The following is a 24,882-nucleotide window of genomic DNA, read 5'->3' on the forward strand; positions in this document are numbered from 1 at the left end:
TTTTCATGCTATTAATTTTGATATACTGTGTTCTCATTTTCATGTGAGTTAGAGTTATCAAATTTGGAAAGTTTTGGGCCATTATTTCTTCAAATAATTTTTCTGTCATGCCTTCTTCAGTGTCTCCAACTATATATATATATATATATATTTTTTTAATCTTTTTTCCTTAGTGTTTCATGTTGAATAATTTCTATTGCAGTACCTTCAAGTTTGATAATCTTTTCTTTTTTTTTTTTTTTTTTTCAATACAATAAAGACAATTTATGTAAGTATTTTACCTGTGGTTTATGATTTTGGGGATAATTATTTTATATGCTACTGTTTTTGTTTTTTTTTTTAAATAATTATTTTTTATTGAAAGGTAGTTGACGCACAGTATTACATTACATTAGTTTCAAGTGTACAACACAGTGGTAGAACATTTATATACATAATTCTAGGTTCCAGCTATCACCCTACCAAGCTGTTACAATATCTTGACTATATTCCTTATGCTATACATTACATCCCGGTTACTTATTTATTTTACCATTGGAAGTCTGTCCTTTTTTTTTTTTTTTTTGTGAGGGCATCTCTCATATTTATTGATCAAATGGTTGTTAACGACAATAAAATTCTGTATAGGGGAGTCAGTGCTCAATGCACAATCATTAATCCACCCCAAGCCTAATTTTCGTCAGTCTCCAATCTTCTGAGGCATAACAAACAAGTTCTTACATGTAGAACAAATTCTTACATAATGAATAAGTTACATAGTGAACAGTACAAGGGCAGTCATCACAGAAACTTTCGGTTTTGCTCATGCATTATGAACTCTAAACAGTCAGTTCAAATATGAATACTCATTTGGTTTTTATACTTGATTTATATGTGGATACCACATTTCTCTCTTTATTATTATTATTTTTAATAAAATGCTTAAGTGGTAGGTAGATGCAAGATAAAGGTAGAAAACATAGTTTAGTGTTGTAAGAGAGCAAATGTAGATGATCAGGTGTGTGCCTGTAGACTATGTGTTAATCCAGGCTAGACCAGGGCAATAAAACATCCACATATGCAGAAGATTTCTCTCAGAACAGGGGGGTGAGGTTCTAAGCCTCACCTCTGTTGATCCCCAATTTCTCACCTGATGGCCCCCCTGCGACTGTGCCTGTCTTAGGTTGTTCCTCCCTTGAGGAATCTTACCCGTCTCTGGCTAACCAGTCATCTTCCGGGTCCATACAGGGAAATGTGAAGTTGGTAAGTGAGAGGGAAGCCTTATTGTTTGAAAAGGTTAGCTTTTTACTTCTTTGCATATTTATGCCCTGTGTCTTCTATGCCCAGCATTTGTCTTGAGGTGTCTTTACCACTTGGAGGAGTTATGATACTTGGTAAATTTGATATGAGGCACGAATTCTATTTAAGGGTTGTAGTTAGGAAGGAAGAAGAAAAGCTATAGAAGTAGCAGGTGGAAGAAAACATGGGAAGATTGATTATTTCTTTGACAAATCTTCTTGTAGAGTAACTTCAGCATATATAGGTTTTAAGCTACTACTTAAATTGCGCACACACATTAACATAATAGGAGTATAGTTACATAACCAAAGCATATCTGTAATTACCAGCCATCTCCAGTGAAACCAAGAAAACCATTAAGGCACCTTAGGCATTTGTGAAAACTTATCTATGATATGGTGGATATTGTCCAACTGAACTTGAACAGTCTGAGAGAAATCAGACAAATTAAAACAACCCATTGCTGGGGACCGTTCACATGCCATATGTTCTTTTATCAGTAAATAGTCTGTAGTTGTAAGATTTTGGAGCGCTACAATTTGCACTTCTCCAAATTCTTGGTTGAGTTCCAACAGTATAGATCCAGTCAAATTTGTTGTTTTACTGTATGCACAGGCCAGCTTAGATATCTCCTTCTTCATTCCCATGGCAAGTCCAGGAACTGGTGGGATGAGTGCATCTACAGCTGTAGCAGTGCGTGGATCTTTGTTGGGGTTTTTTGATGATCATCTTCTGGCATGAGTCTTCCAGAGAGTGCAAATGTTGGAAGTTCTTTTTCCTATCGTATCTTAGTTCATTTTCGGGGTAGCCCAATTAGGCTTTGACCCTCTGTATAAACACAAACAGACCCTTTGCCTACACTTTTATATGCCCTTTATACCCTTGTGTAGAACTCGTTGGAGGTTACCACACAGGAACTGCCCTTTTTTTTTTTTGCTTTGTTTTTGGTATCACTAATCTACACTTACGTGACAAATATTATGTTTACTAGGCTCTCCCCTATACCAGGTCTCCCCTATAAACCCCTTTACAGTCACTGTCCATCAGCATAGCAAAATGTTGTAGAATCACTACTTGGCTTCTCTGTGTTGTATAGCCCTCCCTTTTCTTCTACCCCCCATGCATGTTAATCTTAATGCCCCCCTACTTCTCCCCCCTTATCCCTCCCTACCCACCCATCCTCCCCAGTCCCTTTCCCTTTGGTACCTGTTAGTCCATTCTTGAGTTCTGTGATTCTGGTGCTGTTTTGTTCCTTCAGTTTTTCCTTTGTTCTTATATTCCACAGATAAGTGAAATCATTTGGTATTTCTCTTTCTCCGCTTGGCTTGTTTCACTGAGCATAATACCCTCCAGCTCCATCCATGTTGCTGCAAATGATTGGATTTGCCCTTTTCTTATGGCTGAGTAGTATTCCATTGTGTATATGTACCACATCTTCTTTATCCATTCATCTATTGATGGACATTTAGATTGCTTCCAATTCTTGGCTATTGTAAATAGTGCTGCAGTAAACATAGGGGTGCATCTGTCTTTCTCAAACTTGATTGCTGCGTTCTTAGGGTAAATTCCTAGGAGTGGAATTCCTGGGTCAAATGGTAAGTCTGTTTTGAGCATTTTGATATACCTCCATACTGCTTTCCACAATGGTTGAACTAACTTACATTCCCACCAGCAGTGTAGGAGGGTTCCCCTTTCTCCACAGCCTCGCCAACATTTGTTGTTGTTTGTCTTTTGGATGGCAGCCATCCTTACTGGTGTGAGGTGATACCTCATTGTAGTTTTAATTTGCATTTCTCTGATAATTAGCGATGTGGAGCATCTTTTCATGTGTCTGTTGGCCATCTGTATTTCTTTTTTGGAGAACTGTCTGTTCAGTTCTTCTGCCCATTTTTTAATTGGGTTATTTGTTTTTTGTTTGTTGAGGCGTGTGAGCTCCTTATATATTCTGGACGTCAAGCCTTTATCGGATGTGTCATTTTCAAATATATTCTCCCATACTGTAGGGATCCTTCTTGTTCTATTGATGGTGTCTTTTGCTGTACAGAAGCTTTTCAGCTTAATATAGTCCCACTTACTCATTTTTGCTGTTGTTTTCCTTGCCCGGGGAGATATGTTCAAGAAGAGGTCACTCATGTTTATGTCTAAGAGGTTTTCGCCTATGTTTTCTTCCAAGAGTTTAATGGTTTCATGGCTTACATTCAGGTCTTTGATCCATTTTGAGTTTACTTTTGTATATGGGGTTAGACAATGGTCCAGTTTCATTCTCCTACATGTAGCTGTCCAGTTTTGCCAGCACCACCTGTTGAAGAGACTGTCATTTCGCCATTGTATGTCCATGGCTCCTTTATCAAATATTAATTGACCATATATGTCTGGGTTAATGTCTGGATTCTCTAGTCTGTTCCATTGGTCTGTGGCTCTGCTCTTGTGCCAGTACCAAATTGTCTTGATTAGTATGGCTTTATAGTAGAGCTTGAAGTTGGGGAGTGAGATCCCCCCTACTTTATTCTTCTTTCTCAGGATTGCTTTGGCTATTCGGGGTCTTTGGTGTTTCCATATGAATTTTTGAATTATTTGTTCCAGTTCATTGAAGAATGTTGCTGGTAGTTTCATAGGGATTGCATCAAATCTGCATATTGCTTTGGGCAGGATGGCCATTTTAACGATATTAATTCTTCCTAGCCACGAGCATGGGATGAGTTTCCATCTGTTAGTGTTCCCTTTAATTTCTCTTAAGAGTGACTTGTAGTTTTCAGAGTATAAGTCTTTCACTTCTTTGGTTGGGTTTATTCCTAGGTATTTTATTTTTTTTGATGCAATTGTGAATGGAGTTGTTTTCCTGATTTCTCTTTCTGTTGGTTCATTGTTAGTATATAGGAAAGCCACAGATTTCTGTGTGTTGATTTTGTATCCTGCAACTTTGCTGTATTCCGATATCAGTTCTAGTAGTTTTGGGGTGGAGTCTTTAGGGTTTTTTATGTACAGTATCATGTCATCTGCAAATAGTGACAGTTTAACTTCTTCTTTACCAATCTGGATTCCTTGTATTTCTTTATTTTGTCTGATTGCCGTGGCTAGGACCTCCAGTACTATGTTAAATAACAGTGGAGAGAGTGGGCATCCCTGTCTAGTTCCTGATCTCAGCGGAAATGCTTTCAGCTTCTCGCTGTTCAATATAATGTTGGCTGTGGGTTTATCATAGATGGCCTTTATTATGTTGAGGTACTTGCCCTCTATTCCCATTTTGCTGAGAGTTTTTAACATGAATGGATGTTGAACTTTGTCAAATGCTTTTTCAGCATCTATGGAGATGATCATGTGGTTTTTGTCTTTCTTTTTGTTGATGTGGTGGATGATGTTGATGGACTTTCGAATGTTGTACCATCCTTGCATCCCTGGGATGAATCCCACTTGGTCATGGTGTATGATCCTTTTGATGTATTTTTGAATTCGGTTTGCTAATATTTTGTTGAGTATTTTTGCATCTACGTTCATCAGGGATATTGGTCTGTAGTTTTCTTTTTTGGTGGTGTCTTTGCCTGGTTTTGGTATTAGGGTGATGTTAGCTTCATAGAATGAGTTTGGGAGTATCCCCTCCTCCTCTATTTTTTGGATAACTTTAAGGAGAATGGGTATTATGTCTTCCCTGTATGTCTCATAAAATTCCGAGGTAAATCCATCTGGCCCGGGGGTTTTGTTCTTTGGTAGTTTTTGGATTACCGCTTCAATTTCGTTGCTGGTAATTGGTCTGTTTAGATTTTCTGTTTCTGGGTCAATCTTGGAAGGTTATATTTTTCTAGGAAGTTGTCCATTTCTCCTAGGTTTCCCAGCTTGTTAGCATATAGGTTTTCATAGTATTCTCCAATAATTCTTTGCATTTCCGTGGGGTCCGTCGTGATTTTTCCTTTCTCGTTTCTGATACTGTTGATTTGTGTTGACTCTCTTTTCTTCTTAATAAGTCTGGCTAGAGGCTTATCTATTTTGTTTATTTTCTCGAAGAACCAGCTCTTGGTTTCATTGATTTTTGCTATTGTTTTATTCTTCTCAATTTTATTTATTTCTTCTCTGATCTTTATTATGTCCCTCCTTCTGCTGACCTTAGGCCTCATCTGTTCTTCTTTTTCCAATTTCGATAATTGTGACATTAGACCATTCATTTGGGATTGCTCTTCCTTTTTTAAATATGCTTGGATTGCTATATACTTTCCTCTTAAGACTGCTTTTGCTGTGTCCCACAGAAGTTGGGGCTTAGTGTTGTTGTTGTCATTTGTTTCCATATATTGCTGGATCTCCATTTTGATTTGGTCATTGATCCATTGATTATTTAGGAGCGTGTTGTTAAGCCTCCATGTGTTTGTGAGCCTCTTTGCTTTCTTTGTACAGTTTATTTCTAGTTTTATGCCTTTGTGGTCTGAAAAGTTGGTTGGTAGGATTTCAATCTTTTGGAATTTTCTGAGGCTCTTTTTGTGGCCTAGTATGTGGTCTATTCTGGAGAATGTTCCATGTGCACTTGAGAAGAATGTATATCCCGCTGCTTTTGGATGTAGAGTTCTATAGATGTCTATTAGGTCCATCTGCTCTACTGTGTTGTTCAGTGCTTCCGTGTCCTTACTTATTTTCTGCCCAGTGGATCTGTCCTTTGGGGTGAGTGGTGTGTTGAAGTCTCCTAGAATGAATGCATTGCAGTCTATATCCCCCTTTAGTTCTGTTAGTATTTGTTTCACATATGCTGGTGCTCCTGTGTTGGGTGCATATATATTTAGAATGGTTATATCCTCTTGTTTGACTGAGCCCTTTATCATTATGTAGTGTCCTTCTTTATCTCTTGTTACTTTCTTTGTTTTGAAGTCTATTTTGTCTGATATTAGTACTGCAACCCCTGCTTTCTTCTCACTGTTGTTTGCTTGAAATATGTTTTTCCATCCCTTGACTTTTAGTCTGTACATGTCTTTGGGTTTGAGGTGAGTTTCTTGTAAGCAGCATATAGATGGGTCTTGCTTTTTTATCCATTCTGTTACTCTGTGTCTTTTGATTGGTGCATTCAACCCATTAACATTTAGGGTGACTATTGAAAGATATGTACTTATTGCCATTGCAGGCTTTAAATTCGTGGTTACCAAAGGTTCAAGGTTAGCCTCTTTAGTATCTTACTGCCTAACTTAGCTCGCTTATTGAGCTGTTATATACACTATCTGGAGATTCTTTTCTTCTCTCCCTTCTTGTTCCTCCTCCTCGATTCTTCATATGTTGGGTGTTTTGTGCTGTGCTCTTTCTAGGAGTGCTCCCATCTAGAGCAGTCCCTGTAAGATGTTCTGTAGAGGTGGTTTGTGGAAAGCAAATTCCCTCAGCTTTTGTTTGTCTGGGAATTGTTTAATCCCACCGTCATATTTGAATGATAGTCGTGCTGGATACAGTATCCTTGGTTCAAGGCCATTCTGTTTCATTGTATTAAATATATCATGCCATTCTCTTCTGGCCTGTAGGGTTTCTGTTGAGAAATCTGACATTAGCCTGATGGGTTTCCCTTTATAGGTGACCTTTTTCTCTCTAGCTGCCTTTAACACTCTTTCCTTGTCCTTGATCTTTGCCATTTTAATTATTATGTGTCTTGGTGTTGCCCTTCTTGGATCCTTTCTGTTGGGGGTTCTGTGTATTTCTGTGGTCTGTTCGATTACTTCCACCCCCAGTGTGGGGAAGTTTTCAGCAATTATTTCTTCTAAGATACTTTCCATCTCTTTTCCTCTCTCTTCTTCTTCTGGGACCCCTATAATACGGATATTGTTCCTTTCAGATTGGTCACACAGTTCTCTTAATATTGTTTCATTCCTGGAGATCCTTTTGTCTCTCTCTCTGTCAGCTTCTATGCGTTCCTGTTCTCTGTTTTCAATTCCATCAATGGCCTCTTGCATTCTATCCATTCTGCTTATAAACCCTTCCAGAGTTTGTTTCATTTCTGCGATCTCCTTTCTGGCATCTGTGATCTCCTTCCAGACTTCATCCCATTTCTCTTGCATATTTCTCTGCATCTCTGTCAGCATGTTTATGATTCTTATTTTGAATTCTTTGTCAGGACGACTGGTTAGGTCTGTCTCCTTCTCTGGTGTTGTCTCTGTGATCTTTGTCTGCCTGTAGCTTTGCCTTTTCATGGTGATAGGAATAGTCTGCAGAACTGGGACGAGTGACGGCTGGAAGGACTTCCTTTCTTGTTGGTTTGTGGCCCTCCTCTCCTGGGAGAACAGCGACCTCTAGTGGCTTGTGCTGCGCAGCTGCGCGCAGACAGGGCTTCTGCTTCCTGCCCGGCTTCTATGGAGTTGATCTCCGCTGTTGCTGTGGGCGTGGCCTGGCTCGGGCAGCTACTCCAACATGGTGGAGTCGCGTTGGAGCAGGAGCTGCTGGGAGGCTATTTATCTCCGTAAGGGGCCTCCCTGCTCCCTGCAGCCCAGGGGTTAGGGTGCCCAGAGATCCTGGATTCCCTACCTCTGGATTAAGTGACCCGCCCTGCCCCTTTAAGACTTCCAAAAAGCACCCGCCAAAACAAAACAACGCCCTCCAAAAAAAAAGAAAAAAAAATTTTTTTAATTAAAAAAAAAAAAAAAAGTTTTTAATTAAAAAAAAAGGTGGTCATTCGTTTTTCTTTATTCTCCGGTGCCAGCCTCAGGCCTCTGCTCACCGGTCGGTCTTTCTGCCCTGTTTCCCTAGTATTGGGGTCCCTATCCCTTTAAGACTTCCAAAAAGCGCTCGCCAAAACAAAACAAAAAAGCAAAAAATAATGGTCGCGCACTTTTCTTATGTCCTCTGTCGCCCAGCCTCCAGTGCCTGCTCACTGTTCTTGCTGCCCTGTTTCCCTAGTATTGGGGTCCCTATCCCTTTAAGACTTCCAAAAAGCTCTCGCCAAAACAAAACAGCAAAACAAAAAAAAAAATGGTCGCGCGCTTTTTTTATGCCCTCTGTCGCCCAGCGTCCAGTGCCTGCTCACTGTTCTTGCTGCCCTGTTTTCCTAGTATCGAGCGCCCTGCACTCTGGCCCGGATGGCTGGGGCTGGGTGTTCGGCAGTCCTGGGCTCCGTCTCCCTCCCGCTCTGCCTGCTCTTCTCCCGCCGGGAGCTGGGGGGAGGGGCGCTCGGCTACCGCCGGGCCGGGGCTTGTATCTTACCCCCTTCGCGAGGCGCTGGGTTCTCTCAGGTGCGGATGTGGTCTGGATATTGTCCTGTGTCCTCTGGTCTTTATTCTAGGAAGGGTTGTCTTTGTTATATTTTCATAGATATATGTTGTTTTGGGAGGAGATTTCCGCTGCTCTACTCACGCCGCCATCTTCCGCCCCTTCCTGATAATCTTTTCTTATGCATTGCCTAATCTGTTAATCCCTCCTAGTGGGTTTTCTTTTTTCTTTTTTATCTCTAACACTGTAGTTTTCATCTTTTAAATTCACTTTGGACCTTTTTATATCTTCCTCATCTCTACTTATCTTTTTGAACATAAGTAATACAGTTATAATAACTCTAGTTATTATATTATGTCCTCTAGTAATATAATACATATATAATATATATTATATAATGTCCTCTAGTAATTCTACCATTTTTGTCAGCTTTGAATCAGTTTTGATTAATCCATTATTCACTACTCTCCTCCAGCTCATTACTGGGATTTGTTTTTCTGCCTCTTTGCCTGCCTGAGTAATGTTGGATTAGATGCTTGACAGTTTTACCCTGCTGGGTGCTGGATATTTTTATATTCCTTTAAATCTTCTTGTGCTTTGTTCAAGGATACAGTAATGTTACTTGCCCATTATTTGACTTTTTCCTGTCTTGCTTTTATGAATTTTTAGGAGGGATCTGGTATATTGCTCAGTCTAGGGCTAATTTCTTCTACTAAGGCAAGATATTCTTGAGTACCCTACTTAATGCTCTGTAAATTGTGAATTTTTCTAGACTGGCTTGGTGGGAAGAGGCATTATTACCTTTAGGCTCTGTGTGAGCACCAGGCAATGTCTCCTCCAATCCTTTCATGTGGTTCTTCTCCCAGTCTCAGGTAGTTTCTTCACATATGTGTGCTGCTTAGTACTCATTATTGATACTCAAGGGAAATCCTTTGCAGATATCTAGGTTTCTCTTTCTGTGCAGGTTTCTTCCTTCTGGGACACTGGCATATGCACCATAGCTGCCTTGGTCTTTATGGACTGTGTCTTATTTCCTCCCTGTGCTTCTGCTTGAAAATTTTCTTGAGGCAGTAATGTTGGAGCAATCATAGGACTCACCCTCTTTGTCTTCTGCATCTCAGGGATCACTGTCCTTTGTTGCCTGATGCTGTCTTGAAAAACATTTCATATATATTGTTTGTATCAGGTTGCAAAGTAAATTCAAGGTAAATTCATGAGCTAAGCAGAACTTAAGTCTTAAACATGGATAATTATGGTTGACTAACACAGTGGAATATCATACAACAATGCATATAAATGATAGCTATATACAACAACATTGTTGAATCTTACAAAGTATTGAGATAAAAAAGCCACAAGAGAATCAAAAGTGCTGTTTATTAAATATACCAATGGGAAAAACAAAACAATAGTGACTGGGAGAAAGTGTTAGATATAATAACTGTATAAAAAACAAAGTGATTGCCCAGAGAATCAAGATATTGGTTATTTTTGGGGTGGGCAATTGAGAAAGGGTACATGAAAGGCTTTTAGAATACTGACATTCTGAACAGAGATTATACAAATATATTCTCTGTAATGGGCATAACATTTGTGTTTTCTGTATGTATGTTAAATTTCACAGTAAAAAATATTTAAAATTCAAAAGGGAATCCCAGAGGAGTCTGAGGCAGTCCTATAAACAAACGTTTTTAATCTTTCATTTTATTCAAAGAACTCTGAAAAGATAATATATTCTTAATAAAAGATGAATAGGATACTATAAGAAAGAATCACTTAGAGAACAGAAAAGAGCTCAGAGATGAAAATATGATTGCTTACCCTTAAACTTCAATGAAAGGACTAAAAGATAAAATTGATTTTTAAAAAATTCCCTGATTATAGAAGAAGAAGACTAAGAGATTAAAATTTGAGAGAAAATACTAGAGAATCAAATCAAAAGGTCCAGTTTTCAACTAATGAGTTTCAGAAGAGAAACTGATCAAGTGAAGTAGAGAAAATAATCAGAGAAATAATAGAAGAGAATTTTCCAAGAACTGAAAAGTAGCACAAAGAATGTAGACAAAAATGAACCAGTGTCAAAATGAAGATTTTAAAGCTCAGAAAGGTGAGTTGAGTGTGAGAAAGGGAACGGAGAACACATTAAGTCTATAAAATCATATCAGATTTCTCACTAGCAATATTTGATGTAAGATGTTGGAGCAGTACTTTCAGGAAACTCAAATTCCAATCTTGAATATGATACCTATGTAAAATAAAATTAAGAGGAGGGAGCGTAATAAAGACATTTTCAGACAGCAGTTACATTCTACATACTCTTTCTTGGTAATTATATAAGAATATGGCTCAATAAACCAGGTTTAAACTAAGACAGGATTGAGGAAATAATGGGTCTAACTCAGGAAAGCAAGAAGTGTCTCAAGATGATACTTAAGAGAATAACTAGATGGGGAGGAAGGTCTCTAGGAGAATAAGCGGGGTGGGGTGACTCAACATAAGTATAAGTAACATGATTGAGAGGCTAGGAAACAATAAAAATGATAAAAAGATGGGAGGGAGTAGAAAGGCAACTAGAAAATCTGGGGAAAAAACTAAAAGCTGTACAAGAAAGTCATGGTTAAAATATGAGGACAACTCCTGCAGAGCCCAGGGGTGCAGCTCCCTACAATGTCCCCGCACCCAGTGAATACTGATCGTATGGTATCCTTATGGAGCCTCAGAATCACACTATAAATCAATAATTTCATTTCACTCCCGTGTTTTAGATAAGGAAACAGAGTTTTCAAGATGTAAAAAAATTCTTGCTATGCAAATGGCAGGTCATTGATGTAGAATATGATATCAGTCTTACAAGATAATGAAAACAAAACCTCTGGCATATAATTGTAATGTATGCATGTTTTCCACTACATCATGCTGATGCCTTCCTTCTAGAAATAAATGTAACAGATCTGTAATTTCCTATGGTAAAGCCAATCCACTTGAAAACTTTGCTAAAATAAACTTATAACACTGTTGGCACAGAAAAAAGAAAATATGAGGACAACTAAAATACAGCATGATTTTAAAGAATTGATAAAGTCTAAGAAAAAATTGGGCAGCTGCTAAGATAGTAATGGTATCATTTGTTGAGTTTAAGTCAAGACATTTTGACATAACCACAAAATTGAGGTAGCAGAATTGATGGGATATTTTGTCATAGTTGTTTTAATAGAATTGTTTTTAAATAGTTACTCTCCAAATATAGACTCACTGCCTTCTTTATTACCAAATTGTGTCCAAAAGGCATCCCTAATCTTTATTCTGTCTCATATGCCCACTAAGTATGAGAGACTTTCCCTGTCTACGCTCTTCCATATTGTTTTAATGTTTTGCAAGCGTGAGTTACCTTTTACAATTTTTTTATAACTACAAAATACTTAAATTTGTTAGAATTAATTTAGCATCTAAGGGTATAGATGCTGTAGGTAATTTATCCTCTAAACTTGTTATCATATATTACCATCATTATAAAATTCTTTAAGTATAATGAGTATTAAAAGCTGTTAAAAATTAATTTTCTTGTGTAGTTTGAAGCTTAGAATAAGGAGTCATATTCTAACTGTCTTCTGTTCCTCTAAGTGTCTTCTCTAGTACCTGATCATTTAATGGTAGAGACTCAGTATGCTTGTATAAAGGAGAGGTGTCCTTCTGGATACTTAGAAAACAACATTGTTAAGCTAACAAATCAGATGAAAGTAAGTTGCCATTTTATATGAATGGCTGTTTTGTATGAACTTGGCAAGACAAATCAGTAGTAATAAATGGTCTGAAAAATGGTTATCTTTGGAGGTTGGGTATTGATTGTGAGGATCACATGAGGAAGACTTCTGGGATACTCTAAATGTTCTCTCTGTTTATTTTGGTGGTGTTTTTGTGGGTGTATACATATATAAAAATTCATCAAAATGTACATTTACATCTAAAGGAAAACAGAAATAATAGCATTTGAGATGCAGGCTCTTTAAGGTAAAATGAAGTATTAGTGTGTCAGCAGATATATTGCTTAAAGTGAATGATGGTACTTTTCCCCCATTTATTACTTTCTGCAACAAAAGATGACAATTATGTAAGGTACATGTATTCCCATAATACATAATTAAGTAGAGATTGAAGGGCTCCTTCTTTAGAGGTAATTACTGTTCACAGTTCTTTTCAAACCTTTTCTGTGTATAGGTATGATAACATTCTTTAAACATACATTTTTAGTAGTATCAAACTATATTATTCAGAAACTTGCTCCCACCCCCCACCCCAACAGCATATAATAGATATCCTCCAATATCAGATTACGGATTTACTTTATTTCCTTAAATGATCTGCATGGTATGTTTGTACTATACTTCATGTAGACACTTCCTAGATATTTGAAGTTCTTATATATATATGTTGTTACTAGAAAAATGCTTTGATTAACTTTTTTCTGTTATGTCTGTATTTGTATATTTGATAAGTTTTGTTATAGGATAATTCCAGAACTAGAAAACTGAGGTTAAATTTAGATAGTTACCACAAAATCTCCCTCCAGTTCTAACAACTAGGAACTATATCAATCTTTTAAAGTATTTGCTGATTAAATGACAAAAAAATGTAATCTCGTTGTTTTAATTAGTTTTTTTTCTCTGATCACTAATGGGGTTGACCTTCCTTTCTTATATTAATTATCAACTTGTGGATGGGTTGGGTTTTTTTTGGCTAATTTCTTCTGTCAGTTTTCCTTATTTAGTTGTCAGAGTTCTTTGTGTAGGGCATTAATCCTTATTTATTTTAGTATTTTGTAGATATCGTTTCCCATTCTATTTCTTGTCTTACAGATTCATTTATTTATGGTAAATCTTTTCCTTTATTGCTCCTTCATTTTGTGTTTTGTTTAAGAAGATCATCTGCTTAGGAAGAGCAGATGTTTTCTTACGTTTTCTTCTGGTATACTTACTGTTTTGTGTTTTACTTTGAAATGATTAATCTACTACAAATTTATTTTTATGAGCTAAACATCCAAATATTAATATGCATTTCCCCCCAATAGATGGTCAGTTCCCATAAACCACCAAATAGTCCATCCTTTTCTTACTAACTTGAAAAGCAATGATAGTACTCAATGAGGGACTGAAAGGTTATACAAAATGAGGTATTTTTCTTTTAATTCAAGGATAATATGGGTTTTGAAATAGTTAAAGGATGTAGGGCAGCGTTTATAGAAAGTCAGGGTTATGGTTGCCTTAGGAGTTATAATGTGAAAATGGATAGGATTAAAAGTATAGACGGGATAGAGTAAGAATATACCTAGGACAAACAAATATGTACTAACATCTGTATAAATAGTAATTAAAGGCATCCAACAGCTTGTTATATTATGCAAGTTGTTATTACAAAGGAATTCTTGGGCTTCTTCCCAAGATTTATTTTAATTTACTGCCTATGGCACAGGAATCATTTTTAACCATCCTATAGAAAAATGAACTCCTTTTGGTTAATATCAGATTTAAGTTTATCACATCTTTAACCTTATAGCTTATTATATAGAAAAGCCATTAATATGTGAAAGATAATTGTTTTCAGTTCTGGAAAAGTTTGGGTGTGTGACAGTATACAACCTGTGTGACTGAATAAAAAGACTGCTGAATATGTGAAATACTGTATCCAGCAGAAAAAGATTTTCTAGAAAATTGGAGCAATTACAGTATATTCCTACTGGATTGAGTTTGAAATATCTTAGAAATAGAGCTTTTTAAATTATTTTTTTATTTATAATATAATTTTAAAATTATTGACCTATGATATTGTCAGTATAATTGAAAGACATTACTTAATTGTCTTCTCTCTTCTCTTTCCTCCACCTCCAACCTTCTCTCTTTTCTTACAGATCATACATCAGTTGGTGGTCTGGGAGACAGTTTTTATGAATACTTACTAAAAGCATGGTTGATGTCAGATAAAACAGACCATGAGGCAAGAAAAATGTATGATGATGCTATTGAGGTAATTATTGTCAGAGCATCTGCTTAACATACTGAATATACAATGTACTTGATAGTGATATGTGAACATCTTATATGCATTTTATTATATGCATTCACTATAGAGTTTGTTAAATGTTTTAATATAAAAGCCTGATATTGTTTTTCTTCCTTTGGCATTTTAAAGAAATTTTTGAAGAAAGAATATAGTGTAGCATAATTATGTATGAAAACTTATTTTAATTCCTTTTAGTTATTATCGACAGAGACTGGAAAAACTGACTTCCTATAAACATTTCTTCTTTCAAATGACCTATTGAACCTACACATTAAAGAGGCTTATAGGTAATAATAAGAACAAAACAGTTAACAAAGTACTTTCCACATGCCAGGCACTGTTCAACTCCTTTAACATATGTGAAATCACTTAGTCTTTACTACCATTTTACATATGAGGCCCTTAAAGCACAGAAAGGTTAAGTAACTTGCTAAGGTCACAAAGCTAGTAAGTGATAAAGTCTGGAACTGAACAGTCTGGCTTCAAAGCCCATGCTCTTAATCACTGCACTATTTTATTTTATATTTATATAACCTCATACCACAATGTTGTGACAGTTTAAAATTGGAAAAAGTTTCATTCTTGGAAATACTTAATATGCAGTATTTCCAAGCAAAATCTGTGAATAGAAATTAGCCACTTAATAAATTATTTGATTTCTGATCCAGTATATGCTTATATCACCTTTAGGATTTTAGTAATGTTTTAGAAGTCCTGTATTTTTTAATTATATAATAACACCATTCTAACCATAGTCAGTGATCAGATTTCAGAGTTACAGTTGTTGTTTTGTCTTAAAATTAAACCAAGAATCTTATTACCCATTTATGTGCATCCTTTTTAAGGAACCAATTCCTTACACTTGTTTACAAAAATGCACAGGTGTTGAACTAATATGTGGCATATAGTGCTTTTCCCATTGTAGGCCTTTGATAATTGTTTCTTGAGGGATTGTATTAACTAAGAAATTGAATTAAATGTGTAATCAAGAACCTCCAGTTTGTGACTTCTAAAATTATTTTGAGAAGTCAGAGAGTTTTATTTTGTTATTAAACTAGAAATTTTTATGATCTAAGAAAAGTCATTATCTAGGAAGAACATAATGTTCTTAAAAATCATAGTGCTGACTGTTCACCATGTAACTTATTCACTATGTAAGAATTTGTACTCTATGTAAGAATTTGTTCATTATGCATCAGAAGATTGGAGACTGACGAAAATTAGGCTTGGGGTGGATTAATGATTGTGCATTGAGTATTGACTCCCCTGTACAGAAATTTATTGTGGTTAACAACTATTTGATCAATAAATATGAGAGATGCCCTCACAAAAAAAAAAAAATATATATATATATATATATACATATATATATATATATATATATATATATATATTTAAACACACTTCCAATTGTAAAATAAATAAGTAACCGGGATGTAATGTATAGCATAAGGAATATAGTCAAAATATTGTAACAACTTGGTATGGTGATACCTGGTACCTAGAATTATCATGTATATAAATGTTGAATCACTGTGTTGTACACCTGAAACTAATGTAATGCAATACTGTTGTCAACTACCCTTCAATAAAAAAAAAAAAAATCATAGTGCTGAAAGTAACCCTTAGTCATTTCCACTAGATTGTGGGTTCTTTGAAGGCAGCCTAATTTATTATTTATCATTGTCTCAGCACCTGACATATATCTGAAACAGTAGGTATACAATAAGTATTTGATAAATGAATGAATGTATTTTATGAAAAAATGTCATATATCATGTAACCATTTTTTCTTTTACTTTAATTTGGAGACATAATGCAGTTTTTGCAATGCTAATTATCTTCAATGACTATTAATTTTATTAGGAGACAGTATATACAAATTGTAAAATACATGACAAATGGAAAGAAGAGATAGGAATAATTATTTTCAGATCCATTCTAATAGGAGGTAAAGCCTTTTAAAAATTTGCCTTTCTGAGCTAATGTATTTAAATGATTCCATCCTCATCTCACCCTCTTCTACATTTAATGGTCCTTGGTGGCTACATCTTAGCTTTCTTTTTGAAAATTATTTAAAGTTTTGGTTTTATATTCTGATCAAGTTTATATTTAGCCATTAATTTTTTAAATAGTGAAGAAAAAAATACATCTTTATAAAGGTCCTTTGGAGCAAGAAAGTCATTCCAATATTTGTGAAGATTTGTTTTAACAATTTTTAATAGAAGAATAACAATATTACTCTTAACTGCCATTCATCGAGTTGGATTTTATATAAATTAAACTCTTAGACACTTGTCATATTTTAAGAGAGAGAAGATAGCCATCCGTACAAGAAATTTCAGGAATCTGTAAGTGAATACTGGTAAAAAGTTCTGTCTTTACTTTTAGTAGGTCTGTGGGTATATGTTTGGATATATTTTCAGTATAGCACAGTAAGATTTATGTTATAATGAACAAAATGATAAAACTTTATATAAAGGTTAAAAAGCAAAACTATGGCTGTCATTCTTTAGGCGTCATTGAGTGCCTTACATGTGGAAAGCATGCTATATGTTGTGAGGTCCATAAAGATGAAAAACTTTGTCCCTGTGCTCAAAAAAACAAATTTTGTCATTTGTGCTTTAGAGCTAAAAAAAAAAGGAACAATAAAAACTTACAATCCAATAGTAGTCCCTTTGCTTATCAGCTACTACTCATTCTCCTAACAGGCCAACTATAATTATCTATTATTTATTTATAAAGTGACTTATTAATTAAACATCTATGGAGTGCATACTACGCTTATAGCCTTGTGGATCACAAGATGAATAAGACATAGTCCTTATAGTTCTGTAAAACATTGTTATAAAGAATATAGAATACATTTTTTTCAAAGCTACTTATAATTGAGCTTGTCACAGAACAGCCCACAATTAAAATGTTGGTTAATTCTTATTCCATTTTATTGACAGAAAAGTATAATTTCTAATTATATATGATAATTTCTACCAAAGAGAACTGAACTAATGCAGTTTCTTATACTTTTCCATAGAAGTACATTTCTCTAAATGTAGAAAATAAATCCTTAGCCTGCTCAGCAAAGTCTGAGAACATAGTCCAAAGGAACAAAGCTCTTAAAATTTCTACTTTTAAAATTAAATGTGATGGTTGGACTCTGTTACATTCAAGTTTAACGTAAAATATTTTTGCCATCCCCACATCTTTTGAGAAATACTGATATCCCAGGAGGCTAGACTATGTTTATCATATGGCATCTCCTAACCATAGCACAGCATCCAAAACAAATACCTAAGCTTATGAAGTAAGGGACTAAGGAATTAAGTTTGAACTTTGAACAGTTTTGTAAGCTTTATAACATATAAGGTGCCTCACCTAATGGTGCCTTTTTAAAGTACTTTGACAAGAGATACAGTTACTTGGAAAGGAGAAACAATTTTAACTGATTATCAAAAATCATGTTTTTCTGATTAACTTAGTTATTCCTATTCAGTTTTTGTGGTATGAAATAGAAATTGGTAGTACCTTTTGGGTTATAACTTGTCATTGTGATCTCAGTTGACTGATTATTATTAATTTCATTTAGCTCAGGAAGGAAAAAAACCCTGCTATATGAATAGTGTTATAACAAAAGGTAATCTTTAGGTCAATCTCCCCTTTCCCACTTTGTCTTTTTATAGTAGCATGTGGGGTATTTGTTCAAGATTAAATGCAATTTGATTATTCCCTCCAAAATTTACTTACTGTAAATTAAGCCATCCAGTTTGGGAAAATACCATATTTGCTTTGTAAAATACCATATTACCAAAGTTTATGATAGCACAGAAGAACATAGGAAGTTGAACACTAATAGTTTGCTTCTAAATTTTGGAATATCTACTCTTTGTTGCAGGCTATAGAAAAACATCTCATAAAGAAGTCCCGAGGAGGTCTGACCTTTATTGGAGAATGGAAGAATGGGCACTTGGAAAAGAAGATGGGGCATTTGGCCTGCTTTGCTGGGGGAATGTTTGCTCTAGGAGCAGATGGTTCCAGAATGGATAAAGCTGGCCATTATTTAGAGCTAGGGGCAGAAATTGCACGAACATGTCATGAGTCATATGACAGAACTGGTAAGAATATTAATGACACTAATTACTTAGTCTAAAATAACCTGTAAGTTCAAAATAGTTTAAAACAATAAGTCATTTTATTAAGAACTTGAATCTTAATTGTAAAAGTATGTTTCTGCATCATTTTTTAAAAATTCTGAATGCTGTTAAATAAAAATTTTGAAGAAGTTGTTTTAATGACGAGGTAGGGCATTTAGGGATGTATGGGATGATACTATTTAATTTGTTAAGACTCCATTTGAGCCATTCATTTTAACTTCTGTAAAACTAGTTACTTAAAGTACACAAAATTGACTAGTTTAGGTTACATGCCTTGCTTATAAGAATAACCAAAAGATAATGGTAGTTATATTGAATGTATAATTGGTATCAAGGTAACCACTAGTTTGTCTCTTAATCAGTTCACTGGTAATTTTTGAATTGCTTGTGCCTTTAACTAAAAAGATGTTTAGCCCTTAATGTTGCTTTAGGCAAATATGTAACATTTCTGGGCTTCAGTGGTCCCCACCTAGAAAATGAGATGATTCTCGATAGTGTTAAAAATTGATTCTTGGGGATTAAGAAAATCGTTTTTATGTATAAAGCATAGGTATACATATGGTTGTAGATAAACAGTATATATTTGTTACTAAAATTTAATGGAGAGAGAAGGCAATTAGATTTTTTTAAAAGCCCGAAAATAGAATTGAGATACACTGAACAAGACCTTCCAAGGTTTTCTCTGACTTTAAAAATGTATATTTCTATGTAAAATAATGGATAGTGAGTCCCAGTAAGACTAAAAACTAGTAATTTCTATTTGTCATTTCACAAGTTGAATTGTTGCTTTTATTAAATAACTGATTTTCCATTTCAGGGTTAATTTATCATCAGTTAATGTGATACACTATGATTGGCTTAAGATTTATTCTACTTCAAAAAAAAAATTTATTCTACTTCATAAATCTGTCAAGTTATTTCTTTATAATAAAGAATTGAACTTATGGTGAAATTGGCTCTTCAGTTCCCTAGGTAATTAAATTGTAACTGAATCAAGGATCCCATTTTTTGACAAAATATAACTAAGCCAAAAGGACATTGAAATAGATGTTATTTTAGGGTGGTTTAAGTATTAGTATATAATACATATGAAGTTGATGATCTGCATTACAAATAGAATCTTATTTATCATGTTGAAGATATAGTGCATCAAATACCTACTTAAAATACAGCTAAAATGACTGTAACATTGAGATCAGAATGGATATTTAGTGTTTATACTAGGACCCATCATAATAAGACTTATTTGCAGCCCCACACATAAATCAAATAATAAATCTAAAGTAGTAGGCTTTCATACAGCAGACATGTTAAAAATGTTTTATCATGGTTATTGTAATTAATCATTTGCTCCATTTAAATATGGAGCAACTGTTAGGTGCCTAGCATTATGCTGGATACCTACAGTTGGAAGTATGAACAAGATGTATCCCTTGCCTTTAAGAAACTTGTAGAATACCAGAGTTTTAAAAGATTCCTTGTATTATATTTTTGAGTTTCACATTTTATAATGACATTACTGATGCTAATTTGAACCACGGTGATGTTATAGAAAGAAGATGTAAACTAGGATTCAAAAATCCCATGTTCTACTATTACCTGTGAACCTTAGGCAAATCATTTAATCTTTCTAAGTCTCAGCTGCTCCATCTGCAAGAAAGTGGGATAATAATACATATCCTCTCTTCCTCAGAATGTTGTTGTGAATATAAATGAAATTTTTAAAAATGCAGTCCATGGTTGTGTCATGTTTGTTCTGATTATCATTCTATCATTGCAAGTCGAAGAACCTGTGGCCCTCTTTGCCATGGTATGCCCCAAAAGATTACTATTTGATTTGTGCCCTGTAGTTTAAAGTTTTTAACTGTTTTCACTTTTCTTTAATCTCTATTTATATTCTTTAATTAAAAGTACAATCCTAGTTTTGCTTACTTCTCACCAGGTTTTATTACATCTTCTGCTGTGTTTTCTTATAGTTTTGCTATAAGTTTTGGTCACGTGTTTAAAAATATCCATCTATTCCTTAGCAGTTACTCCAGCTAAGCCATATACTTATTGCTGTGGAACTTAATTTTTATTTGTTGTTGGAATTAGGATTAACATTAATTCAAAATGTGGTAATCTTCATATATTCCACCTTATTGATGAACATGGCCTGCTGCTTAATATTTAGCTGGGTTTGTAGGATACGTTGCTGAATCTGCTCATGAAACCGAGCAATGTCTTAGTAATAGTTTCAAGCATTATTATATCTATGTAGAAAGCTAGATTGACACATTGTTATAGTTTATTCTGAGGTATAAATGCAGAATTAATAGCTAGTTTCTACAGCTATTTTTTCTTTAAAGTAAGTTAATAGAAGGGGAAATAGAGTCCTTCCCTTCTTATTATTCCATTCAAACTACAAATTGCCTTATCCCAGAATATTCCTTATGTTTTTTTTTATCATTTGGTAATTTCTTTTGTTGACATGAGTGTGCTTATTTTTCCATCTCTGCAGAGTTGCATCTCTTGGAGGACGTGCATGAATTGCATTTCCTCGTGATTACAAATTATCTTGTGCTTTTTTAGAACTTACCTTTTATTGTTTTAATACTGACCTTTATCACATTTGATACTTCCATTTGTGTGTGTGTGTGTCACTTATCTTTACCTACATTATATGATTTTTGTATCCTCTAGAGTTCTTTTTATCCGGGCACTAAATTATTTGTGGTTTCAACTCAGCTTTTACTTTTTGTATTAGTTGTTTTCCTTTTAGAGATGAAATAGCAAGTATGAATGGAAAATTTAAGTTAAGGAACAGAAATTAACTTCAAGGTATATTGTTATGAAATTATTTTTTACATTTCTTAAACAAAAGACCTCCTAAGAAATAATGCCCTCAGAAACATGAAACCAATGATTTGACCAAAATAATGAATGCGATGTATATGTAATTTAGGCTTATCCATTTTTACTCACTAACTCCTCACAGAACTGGTATGTTTTGTTCGTGAAGTTATGAATGACCAATAAATGAAATATAATTTTTAGTGGGAAGTTTAAGATATTCGTTCCATGCAGCCAATTTCTACTTTAAGGCAATGCCATTATAATTGCAGAAGTTATTGTCTAAAATTAGCCTTAAAACTAATATTTGAATCGCTATATGATCACTTCTTGCCACTCATAGTCTTTGAGAAAAGAAAAACAAAAAATCTAGACATAATGACATAGTTTACTTTTTTGTTGGAGTACCATCATCTCAGAACTTACAGTGTTGACTTTATCATCACTTTGAAAGCATTTATTAAATGACATTATATTTGATCATATGTCAGACTTCTAATAAGCTGAGTAGAAGATTTCTTAGAAAATACCGGTAATTTGTCAGCTATTTCTAACTTCATGTCCTGTTGAGCTGGTGCAAGCTTTATGTGCACAAATAAAGTTTTGCATATAATTTCAGAGGCTTCTTGGGCACGACACTGTCTTCCTCTTCCAAAGCCTACCATAGAGTTGCTCACCCTCAGGTCAGAACTCCTGCTTGAGTTCTGCATTAGTTCTCCAAGAATTAGCAGTAAACAGACTGTGGTTATTACTCTTCTGGATCACATGTTTTGCTTTTAATAGAACTGTCTACCATTACTGCAGTGGTTTTGTTTTTGTTTTTTTTTCTTGGGGCTGGGAGTGGTAAGAAAGGCTTTATTTTCACCTGCTTTAATTGTGATTATTTGGAACTATGGTGTCACCCTTGTAATGCTGAAATTTGGCCACAGCAACACATGTCATGCCAGCCGCTATGGCATGATTTATTTATGGTCCACCAGCATTATAGTTCTTGTGCTATTGAGAATATGTAAATGTCGAACATTTCTTGAAAGAGGCGAGAAACCTTGAAACTATTTGCCACCAGTATAACCTAGTTAAAACAAAGAAAAATGGCATCTGAGAGTGGTCATTGTGTGTGACTTCAACATCCCAATGGAAGAAGACAATATTGTTCAGAGTTAGGGTGCTGGGTGTGATTAGAAAGCTGTTCTTAAAAGGGTTTTCACGTAGTGGCACATTCCAGCCTGAATGGAAACATATTATTCAAGGAATAGTATGTAATGTTGAAATACATGTGTAATGACCATGTTTTATTCAAACTAATAGATGGGAAAATTACTGATGAAATTCTTGGTGATGGGCAATTTGAATCTCTTCCTTGCTGTGTATATGAGGCTGTAGAAGAAGAGAGTTTATTTTTAAAGCTAGTTTAAGTTTTGAAGTATATTACTTTTATATACTGTTTAAAAATACTTTAAAAGAAAAGTATATAATCTAAATATAATTAAATATTTAAGCCCTTAAGTGTTTCTTATATGTGTGTGTTATATTAAAAGGACTTTAAAATTGTCTTGACTTAAAAAAAATAACTGAGCAGTACCAATTATCTGTCTCATTTTATTTTGGACTAAAACAGAATAAGTACTGCGCTTATATGTCTCCTTTTGCATTTGTTTCCAAAGGATTACTAGGCTCTTGTCATTATAGTAAGATTTAGCAGTATGTTGATATACATTACTTATGAGAAATATTTCATATTAGAACAATAGGAATATTTATAAGCCTATTATAAGAAAACCAAATGTAGATCTTTTTAAGTCACTGATTTTGCAAAACAGCAACAATAATTAAAACAAGTAACAAAACTAACTTTACTTCATACCTCATTCTTTCAGATATAAACCATTGTGCTTATTCATCTCTTTTATAATGTTACAGAATTAAAACTAGGTCCTGAATCATTCAAGTTTGATGGTGCAGTAGAGGCTGTGGCAGTCCGGCAGGCTGAAAAGTATTACATCCTCCGTCCAGAAGTAATTGAAACCTATTGGTACCTATGGAGATTTACTCATGATCCAAGATACAGGCAATGGGGCTGGGAAGCAGCACTGGTAAATAAGCAAATTATTTCATTTTATGTGCAAAAGCATTAATGAAGCTCTCATATAGTGCCGTATATTCTCATCCATGTTACCTCATGCTCAGTAACTATAAGGCTACTTCCATTTATCTGATGGATAAATTCTGTTATTCAATTAAGTTTCTTAAGCAATAGAAGTAAACTTTAGAATCCAGGTTAGTTATCTCTTAGAACTATTTTCCCACTCATTTTAATTGAATAACTGTAAAGAATCATTTACAAGGCAGTTTTCCACTATGATTATACAATTATACTTGGCTATTTATGCTTAACCTCCAGGAAAAAAAAAAAAATGATTGTAAAACTGCCCAGATTGACTGCCTGGGTAAAGTACCCCTATTCACTTCACCTTGCAATCCGAGTAATTCCTTAGTGGATCATTGTAGGAAGGGTCATTGAATTGTTAAATTTTTCTGGATTGAGAGACTGTATTTTTATTGAAATGAGGAATATTTAATGGTAAGTAAAGGAAGCAAGGAATTTACTCTTAAAATACTAGCCTTTCAGAGAACCCATGGTTATAAATACTCGGAGGAAGAAAATCATTACTCTGCTCATAAAAGTATAGCTTACTCCTAAGAGGAGTGTCTTATTCTCTGAGATATACTAATTTTGATAAATAGTACTAATTACGATGAATATTCATGTTCAAATTGTTTAACTCAAGCTTGCTGGCTAGATAGAATGACATCCTAGGTGAGATAAATAGTGTTAGTAAATTGCTCAGAAAAGAATATGCAAGATACATTGTAGGGCAGAATGTAGGTCAATTTATATTAAAAGGTTTGTTTCACGGTGGCAACCTGAGGGAGAGAAGTTTGGAGCCATTATGCAAATGACTTTATGTGCCAGATCAAAGGATGTATACTTTACTCAGCGGTTCAGTTAGTTCCTAAGTATTTCTCCTATGGGAGGTGGGGATGAAAGTCCTTTGAAAAAGCCTGTCAGATTTTTTTCCTTATCACCTCCTACCCACCAAAGCTCTTTAATTTTAAGAATCCATTTTAGGACCACTAAAGCTTTTTCAAAGGCAAAGGAACTACTGAAGGCTTTTTAGTAGGGAGTAAGACAACTAAAGGATCTGACTGTAATCTGCCAATTTGTGGGTTTTAAAGACCACTGCAGTAGTCTAGGAGTAATGTGATAAAGACTTAAACTAAAGTAAGGACACTTATGTGTCATTTGTCATTGGGACCTAGACAGTCTTTGTGGAGTTTAACAAAAAAAGATTTGACAACCTCAAACTTTAATTTAGATCTGTCCAGATTTGAATTACAGGAGTTAGAA

General features: G+C 34.7%; 1 protein-coding gene across 4 annotated transcripts in view; it reads left to right on the plus strand.

Moving 5' to 3' along the window:
• MAN1A2 (mannosidase alpha class 1A member 2) overlaps positions 1–24,882 on the plus strand; it is a 220,979-nt gene that overhangs the window by 158,376 nt on the left and 37,721 nt on the right. For all 4 annotated transcript variants that reach the window (XR_005032480.2, XM_036924455.2, XM_057500590.1 and 1 more), the window contains exons 9-11: positions 14,339–14,454; positions 18,383–18,602; positions 23,394–23,566. Coding sequence is in view for 3 of the 4 variants with exons in the window: in XM_036924455.2 (XP_036780350.1) it covers positions 14,339–14,454; positions 18,383–18,602; positions 23,394–23,566 (509 nt within the window). In the remaining variant the exon portion in view is untranslated. The remainder of the gene's footprint in view (positions 1–14,338; positions 14,455–18,382; positions 18,603–23,393; positions 23,567–24,882) is intronic.

Source organism: Manis pentadactyla, chromosome 4, assembly GCF_030020395.1.
Source record: "Manis pentadactyla isolate mManPen7 chromosome 4, mManPen7.hap1, whole genome shotgun sequence".
Taxonomy (NCBI): domain Eukaryota; kingdom Metazoa; phylum Chordata; class Mammalia; order Pholidota; family Manidae; genus Manis; species Manis pentadactyla.